Source organism: Phodopus roborovskii, unplaced genomic scaffold, assembly GCF_943737965.1.
Source record: "Phodopus roborovskii unplaced genomic scaffold, PHOROB, whole genome shotgun sequence".
Classification (NCBI taxonomy): domain Eukaryota; kingdom Metazoa; phylum Chordata; class Mammalia; order Rodentia; family Cricetidae; genus Phodopus; species Phodopus roborovskii.
Genome location: NW_026126485.1, coordinates 3,631,390 through 3,640,225, shown reverse-complemented (window position 1 = coordinate 3,640,225; position 8,836 = coordinate 3,631,390). Strand labels below are relative to the sequence as shown.

Here is an 8,836-nt window from a genome sequence, read left to right as displayed (position 1 = left end):
CAGCCAAGAACCTGGGACTAGATAGGGAACTAGGGAGAAACCACCTATTACTGTTCTAATAATACATATATGTATATAATTGCATTATATAAATATTATATAGATAAATAATAAACATTATATATACATAAATATATAGATATAGATAGGCAGATCAATAAAATGACTCCAAAGACATTCTGTTATACTCACATTTCAGTGTTCTTGCTCAGCCATCCTCAGAGAAACTACCTTCTTCATTAGAAGAGAACAAATACAGAGACCCATAGCTGGACAATGTGTAGAGAGTGAGAGAGCTCCAAGACTCACTACTAAATGGGATGTCTCTAATTCCTTCCCTCAGGGAACCCTGCAGAAAGGAGGTGAAAATGATAGTGTGAGCTAAAGGGAATGGAGGCACAGGTCTGGGCCAGATGGGTTCCCAGTACTGAGACAGGCAGGACACAAGACCCACTCACGCCCAACCAGAAGATATCTTCCATTTAATTGATAGTCACTCACAAATGAAGAATTGGTTTTCTCCAGTGGGGGCTAACTCACTATACAAACCGTAGGCAAAAGGGGCCAGCAAAATAAACACACCCTGAACAGAGCCAAAAGAAACACACTTTGGCCCTGCAACCAGAGCCAAATCTGCCCCTGACTAAGCAGAAAACCAACCAATCCCATAGCACGAGATCTAGCCAATCTGAGCTCAGGGACTGAAAATCTAACCCTGGAAATCTGACTCTTGAAAAACTCTGTCCCTAAAACGCCCTATATAAACCCTGTTCCTGTTCAGTTTGCTACTGTCTTCTTCAATCCTGGCAGAGGCAGCCACTTATCCGGATTCTTCCCTCCCAAAAACTCTCTTGAATAGAGTTTGGCTGATCTCTGAGAGTTTGAGGCCAGCCTGGTCTACAGAGCGAATTACAGGACAATCAGGACTATTACACAGTGAAACCCTGTCTCGAATCCCCTTCCCCCTCCAAAAAAGTCATTATTTCAAATAGTAACAAAAAGAAATAAGAAAAATGCCACCCCCTAGGAATGCAGACAAAGCAAAAGTGATAAAGTTGTCACTGGCTGAGCGTGGCAAGTGTTCAGTACTTACAAATCAACCAGACTGCACTGGGGTCAGCCGCTCATCCCAGGTTTGTCCCTGCCTCGTGTAGCGTGTGACAAATTCGGTCAGGTGAAGAACTTGAGGAGGTTCTTACAGAGGAGTAGAAGGCGTGGTGCAGAGATCTGCACGACCGTAACGCAGCTTTCAGCATCTCAGGTCCTGGCTGGCTGGATAAGCATCTTGTTAATGAACCATCCCGGCTACATACCTAAAAACTCCAAAAGGCGGTTCAGAATCGGAATCCCAGACTTTGGCGTAAAGATACACAGCAACATCTGGCACGACTTCTGGAATCCGGAGCTGCAAGCCCTAGCCACAAGGGGCGGGGGGGCGGGGCTCCGAAAGGGGAGGGGATAATAGGCGTGGTTTTGGGAAAGGCCACGAAGTGGGTAGGGGTTGTAGGCGTGCTTTAGTAAAATACAGCGAGGGGCGAGGAATAAAGGTGGGGTCTTGAAAAGAGGCGTGGATGGAAGGCGGAGCTTCAAAGAGGTGCAGGGGCCGAGGGAGTGGCTTCGAGGAGCAGGCGTGCGGCGGGGGAAGTAGGTGGGGGATTAAATAATCCGCACGAGGCTGACTTTGTGTCGGGGAGGCGGGGCTATAGTATCGCGTGTCCTACAAACTTGTCCGTCTTCTCTTGCCTTAGTGCGAAACCGGAAGTTCTTATGAGGAGTGCTCTAGAGTTCCGGAATCGAGCCGGCACCATGTGGGAGCTGCTCTGAAGAGTTGTTGGTTGTGGAATCTTGCCGATATCCCGAGTTCAGGGTGAGGAGGAGCTCGTTCCGACCAGGAGCGTCCGTATCTTGGGACTGGTAGCCAGGGTGGGCTTTGCAGCCGTGGTCCCCGCCTGGGGAAAGCATGCGCTGCGGAGGTGTAGTTAATGCTGTTACCGGGTGATTGAGCTTGGGGGTTCTGGAGTGCCTGGGCGGCGGGTTTCTGTGTCCTCGAGAGTACTGAGTGCGGTGTTCCACGATGTTTGTTCTTAGCCCCTGTTTTGAGGCATCCTCTCCTTTGCAAGATGACGTCTTTAGCCCAGCAACTCCAGCGACTCGCCCTCCCTCAAACTGATCCCAGCCTCCTAACTAGACATGAAGTTGCCTCTCTGTTGTTTGACCCTAAAGAAGCGGCCACCATTGACAGGGACACCGCCTTTGCCATCGGTGAGCTCCCTTTCACTTAGTTTTTTCTGTGAGCTGTTCACTTCCCGAACAGTTTCTAGCTTGATTTGTCTCGTTAAGGGAGAGGGGGAGCAGTCTTGCTAGATACTTGAATGTATTTAAAGTAGTGGTATCTAGAATTTCACAAAGCAACTAATATGTAAAAGGGAAGAAAAGTAAGGAGAACTGAGCCGATGAATGGGGTGTGGGAGGAGTCTTCCAGAACTGAGTGTATTTATAATAAGTATTTAAAAGAGGGGTCAGGATGGAGTTCTTGACATGAAGTACTTTATTTTCTCCTAGTGAGTGAGATCAGATTTATCTTATACATAAAAACTAAAACCAGCGTTTGAGAGTGCATTACACATTATAACAGTTCTTGGACATAGGGGTAAGGAAAACTGTAAGACATCTGTTGAGTTTGCTTACAAAGAGGTTATAAGTGACTCTTTTTCTAGGATGCACTGGCCTGGAGGAGCTTCTTGGAATTGACCCTGCCTTCGAGCAGTTTGAAGCACCATTGTTCAGCCAGCTAGCAAAAACCTTGGAGCGCAGCGTTCAGACCAAAGCAGTGAACAAACAGCTGGATGAAAACATTTCATTGTTCCTCATTCACCTGTCTCCTTATTTCCTGCTTAAGCCAGCACAGAAGTGTCTGGAATGGTTGATTCACAGGTAGCTAACCATGTTAATCCTTTACAAACTTAAATATTTGCAAATACGTCTTAAAGCTGTGTTGTTAGCTGAAGCTGACTTAGAAGATTAATATGATATCTAGAATGTGAAGTGGACATACTCTTATATTAAACATGCTGATCTTGAGTAAAATGTCCTATTTAGTGTGTTTAGGTTTTTGGTTTTATGGTGTGTGTTTGGCTTTTGAGATCTGGTCTGGTCTCACCGTGTATCCCTGGTTGATCTCAAACTCATAGGCATCTGCCCCTTTCCTCCCCAATGATGGGATTAAAGGCATATGTCATCTCTTGTGTAGTGATACGTTATTTATGATTTGTTAAAGCTTGACTGAGGATTCAGTCACCTTTAATCCTTGGATTCAAGGTTAAGAGATAGACAGATCTGTTAGTTCAAGGCCACCCAGATCTACACAAGAGTGAATCCGTCTAAAAGAGAATTATAGCTCATACCTTTAATCTCAACATTAGGGAAGTATATAAGAGAGAAGCAAGGTCTCAGAGAGGCATTCATTTTCCAGCCATGCTGAGGAGAGTTTACAGTCTGAGGCTTGGGGAGAACTCCTGAAGATAGGATTGGCACGTTTAGCTAGTGGCCAGCTGCTTTTTTGCTTTTCTGATATTTCAGCTTGAAGCTTGAACCCCAATATCAGTCTCCTGGGGCTTTTATGTGTTAGTGTTACACTCTTGTCTAGTTTTGTTTAGGGATAGGGTCTCATTATAAAGCTTGAGCTGATTTTTTAGCTTTTTCTCTATCTTTTCTTTTTTCAGAATGTGTGTTTGTTTGTAGCCTTGACTGGCCTGGACCTGTGTAAATCAGGTTGACTTCAAACTCATGAATCTACCTGCTTTTGCCTCCCAAGTCCTGAGATTAAGGTTTTGAACTCTTGCCTCAGTTCTATGGTTATAGGTGTGTGCTGTCAGACCAGACTTAAATTTATCAGTCTGAGGAAAAATGTACTTTGCCATGCAGATTCATTTACAAGGGCAAAACTATTAAATTTCTTTCTTATCACACTAGAGGTTAAGACTATCCTTTAAAATATCAACCCAAATCAAGTATTATTAGTGATGTGTATTAAGCATCTATATACCAGGCCCTGTACTAAGCACTATGGATACTAGGAACCAAACTTTTGACCTCTTCATATAACTTTTATTCAGCAAACTTCATTAAGAGTGATAAAAACATCTGTAGGATGCTAGGCGGTGGTAGGACATGCCCCTAATCTAGAGGCAGGAGGATCTCAATGAGTTGAGGCCAGCCTGGTCTACAAAGTGTATTCCAAGACAGCTAGACCTGTTACACAGAGAAACCCTGACTCAAAAAAAAAAAAAAAAAAAAAAAACCCTGAAAAACTTACAACAACAAAAATCTTTAAGTTGTCCTTGGTGGCTGTCTTTAAATATATGCCTTAATAAAAGTTTATACAAGATTTAGAGAGGTAGCTAGCTATACCAGGATTTGTTGAGAAAGTTTCATGCAAGTAATGTCTTGGTTAATATTAAAGCCTGAATAAAATTATAGAAGGCAAGGTCTGGCACTATTAGAAGTACTTGTATGAGCTAAAGAAATGGCAGAGTGGTGAAGCCTGTTTTCTCAAAGAGGGGTCAGGTGGTTTTCTCAGAACTTATATCAGGGCCACTTACTGTTAGGATATACAGTCACATGGTGAACCCCAACTTCGCGTTTGCATTAATTAAATAAAATTAACCTTGGGTCAGAAGGCTGCACTAGCAACTAGTTGACAGAAAGTATTCAGAGGCCATCCAGGAGAGACAGAGAGACACGGGGGTTTGGAGTGGCGCAGGTTTTTCTGGTTTGGTGAAGTGAAAACGGCTCTTTTGGAGACACCAGCAAGGAGGAAAGGTTAGCTAGTTGCAGCCTAGCCCCTCTGAACTAGCAGGTTTTCACCCCAGCCTTTGAATCCTGAGTCTTACTTGGTTAAAGCTACCTTTAGAAGCAATGACAAGAGCAGGTGCCTTCAGGAACAGGATTCCCTCCTTAGTAGCTATGTCACTAGCAGCCATAGAAACAGACTGGTAACTTTCAGAGTTGCAATGACTGGCTGAGGTAGCAGTAGATTAAGGTATAGCCACTGTGCCAAGGGTAAAACAACAACTCATAACTACCTGTAACTCCAGTTCCAAGGGGTCCAGTGCCCTCTGACCTTTGTGAATATATGCAGGTGATACACAGGCTCATGTGGGCACTACTTTTTTTTTTTTTTTTTTTTTTTTTTTGGTACATGTAAAAGAACAGAATAGCTCAGATAGATTGGATTGGAGCGGTCTCACTAGGTGGAAACAATCAGGAAAAGCACTAGAAGGAAGCTGGATTATATAGATTGGGAAAGGTTCAATGAACCTGACAGAGATAATAAATGGTTCTTAACATAGAGGAACTGACAAATAGCTTTTTCAAGTTCATATGCAAATTGTATGTGATTATCATTTTTTTTCTATCTGGAGAAATTAATGCGATTTTATTAATCTTTTGGTTTTCATAGGGTGGTTGAGTCCCAGCACTTGGGAAGCAGAGACAGGCAGATCTCTTGAGTTCAAGGCCAGCCTGGTCTACAAAGCAAGTTCCAGGACAGCCAGGGCTACATAGAGAAACCCTGTCTTGAAAAAAACAACCAAAATTATTGTCATTGTTATTATTTTTGAAATATGGTGGTTAGGAAAGCTATAGAATGAGACTAAAGCACAGATAAACTCCACATTGTTGTTCCATTAGCCAGTTAGTTTTCTGTGGTTTGATGGTGATCACACAGTTTCATTGAAGTTGAAAGTGAATAGGGTATAAATTTTGATACTGAATATTCAAAATGTTATTACTTCAGAATTGATTGAACTATACTGAATCAAACTTGAATACAAAATAGAGGGTTTATCATCTAAGTACTGTTTATCTTGTGATTGATACTCATCCCTAGGTGTTTGTACTTCATTGATACAGGATCTGGACCTTTAGAAACATGTGCCTCCCAGCATGCTGATGCACTCTTGGGAAGGCAGGTGGATATCCAAGTTTCTCTGTGAGGCAAGGCCATCCTGGTTGTGTCTACATACCTAGTTTAATGCCACACAGGGCTACACAGTGAGATTGTGTCAAAAGAAAGGACAAAAAGCGAGTACCTGTGAATTTTGTATTTCGCGTTGACTTAATTGTTTCATATTTTTCTTAGGTTCCATATCCATCTTTACAACCCTGATAGTCTCATTGCTTGTGTTCTGCCATACCATGAGACACGGGTATTTGTGCGGGTGATACAACTTCTCAAAATTAGTAATCCAAAACACAAGTGGTTTTGGCTGTCTCCTGTTAAGGTAAGCTTTTCAAATGGCATATTCATTCATGTATATAATTCTTGTACATCATGATTAAGGTTTTTTGTTTTGTTTTTGCTTTTTTTGTATTTTTTTCTTTTGAGACAGGGTCTCACTATGAAGCCCTTGCTGGCCTCAAGTCACAGAGATCCACCACCTTTCTCCTTAGTTGCTTGGCTAGTTTTGTTTTGGGGGTAGGGTCTCAGTATACAGCCCAAGCTATTTTTGATCTTTATCATTTTGAGAAAAGTTCTCTCTGTGTAGCCCTACCTGGCCTGAAAATCACTATGTAGACCAGGCTGTCCTCAGAGTCACAGACCTGCCTGTAGCAAGAGCAATCAGAAGGAGCAAGAGGGAAAGAATGGGGGGTTTTGAATTCAGTCCAATTTTCATTTAATCTGGGAAGAGTAAAGCCCTTAGTAATCTTGGGGATAGTCCAGTATCATCTATACCATTTGTTTCCTAGCTTCCTGTTGAAACTCTTATTTATGACATCAAGTATTTATTTAGTACCTGACATTAGACTAGGCGTTTTACCTCATACTGTCTTGGAGTTTTATGAATTCTTTATAGAGGTGAGAACAGACTCAGAAAATTGAAGCTACTTACTAGAGTTCCTATAACTAAAGCAGGCACAGTTGTAATATTAACCCAACTCTTTGCACTGCACAGTGCTACTTTGCATTTGTAATTTTGGTACCAAAGAAATTTTTTAAAAGATGGGGGGAATGTAACTTTTAAAATACTTGTACAAATTAAAGGGATAAGAGCCAGGTGGTGGTGGCATACACCTTTAATCCCAGCACTCAGGAGACAGAGGCAGGCAGATCTCTGTGAGTTCCAGGCCAGCCTGATCTACACAGTGAGTTCTAGGGTGGCAAGGGCTGTTGCACAGAGAAACCCTGTCTCAAAAAAAAAAAAAAAAAAAAAAAAAAGAAAGAAAGAAAGAAAAAGAAAATAAAAGGGTGGGGGAATAAGGATAACTTGTAGAGCATCAGGAAATTGTTAAAATTGAATAATGTGTTTGAAATGAAGGGAGAGTTACCTGAGAAGAAGGGCCTAGTAAGATCTGTCTGCAACAGAGACTGCAGTAGGCGATTGTTGAAGGCAGGGACTTCACTGCATGTGAGTGTGCTAATGGGGCTGGGAGACAGCTGATCAGGGTGAAAACAGACCAGCAGACCGTGGGTCTCACCAAGAGCTAATGACAGGTGGTAGCTGAAGTTAGCAATCAAAAGGAACTAATGGGAGGGAATCCCCAGTTTTGAATTAAAAAGATTTTAGAATCTGGTTGTAAATTAGTCAGGCTAACTGAAGTTCTTAAAGTCTAGTCTATGCTAAAGCTACTGCTCAAGCTGCCTTGCCCAGCGTTCATGCTGCTCACAAAATCAAGACCATTTTCTACTGGCCTTCCACAGACTTCACCATCTAGAAACTCTTTCCAGGTAGCCAAGCCTCACTCTCCCATTAAAGGTTACTTGCAGTCTTCATTTAATTGTTTTATTAATGTTTCCTTATAGGCCATGGGCAGTAGTAGTTAGTGGGAATAGCAGTATGGGTTGGCCAGGGTCTGGGTCTGTTTCTGCTATTAGGTATGGTGAGGCAGAGACATAACAATGTGTCTTGAGTCAAAAACCAAATCCAATTGTGGAATGATTAAGAGCTAGAGAATTGAGATTAAATATATACATAAGTGACACATTATGAGTTTTTCCTTCACCGTTACCCTGCTCTTTGGAGTTTCTAAGCATTTATGTGTTAATTTCATCAGCACCAGTAATAAGGAGAGATTTTATCTGTGTGCATGACTTGCCACAATATACACATATTACTAGATAGATACTTGGAGTAGCAGTCAGTTGGCAGTTGTTTCTAATAGTTTGTTCTTTTTGTCAATAACAGCAATCTGGAGTGCCCTTAGCTAGAGGAACTTTGGTTACCCATTGCTACAAAGACCTTGGATTCATGGATTTTATTTGCAGCCTGGTGACCAAATCTGTGAAGGTGAGCCATGAGTGTGTTGTTGAGTGTGTGAACTCATAAATGATTGCTGGATCTGAGAAAGACATAATCAGTGGAACTTGGAAGAAGTTCCTATGTTGAATGGTCTGCTCTTGAGCAGGTGGAGAGGCAGTCTTTTCACCAAAAGGTATTTTCTCCAAAAATAAATAGTCTATTGCTTTTCAAATTTCAGCTATAGTGATTATGAAATAGAAACTATCTAAAAGTGTCAGGAGGCCTGCCATCCTTACCTAGTGTTGCATGTGATGCTTAAAGAGCCAGAGAGTGCTACATGTGTGCTGTGCTCCCTATTTCAGGCATTCGCTGAGTATCCCGGAAGCTCTGCCCAGTTGAGAGTGCTTTTGGCTTTCTATGCATCCACCATCGTGTCTGCTCTGGTGGCTGCTGAGAACCTATCAGACAGTGTAGTCGCCAAACTGTTTCCCTACATCCAAAAGGTTAGTGAAGTAAATCATTTTATACATAAAGTAAATTGCTTGCTTTTGAAAATTTCATGGAGAAAAATCACATTTTTACATTGATGGTTTTTT

General features: G+C 42.0%; 1 protein-coding gene across 1 annotated transcript in view; it reads left to right on the top strand.

The window, feature by feature from the left end:
- The first annotated feature begins 1,801 nt into the window (after nucleotides 1–1,801).
- Heatr1 (HEAT repeat containing 1) overlaps nucleotides 1,802–8,836 on the top strand; it is a 46,143-nt gene continuing 39,108 nt past the window's right edge. The window contains exons 1-6 of the mRNA XM_051194736.1: nucleotides 1,802–1,867; nucleotides 2,089–2,262; nucleotides 2,718–2,934; nucleotides 6,143–6,284; nucleotides 8,187–8,288; nucleotides 8,603–8,743. Coding sequence (XP_051050693.1) covers nucleotides 2,121–2,262; nucleotides 2,718–2,934; nucleotides 6,143–6,284; nucleotides 8,187–8,288; nucleotides 8,603–8,743 — 744 coding nt within the window. The 5' untranslated portion in view covers nucleotides 1,802–1,867; nucleotides 2,089–2,120. The remainder of the gene's footprint in view (nucleotides 1,868–2,088; nucleotides 2,263–2,717; nucleotides 2,935–6,142; nucleotides 6,285–8,186; nucleotides 8,289–8,602; nucleotides 8,744–8,836) is intronic.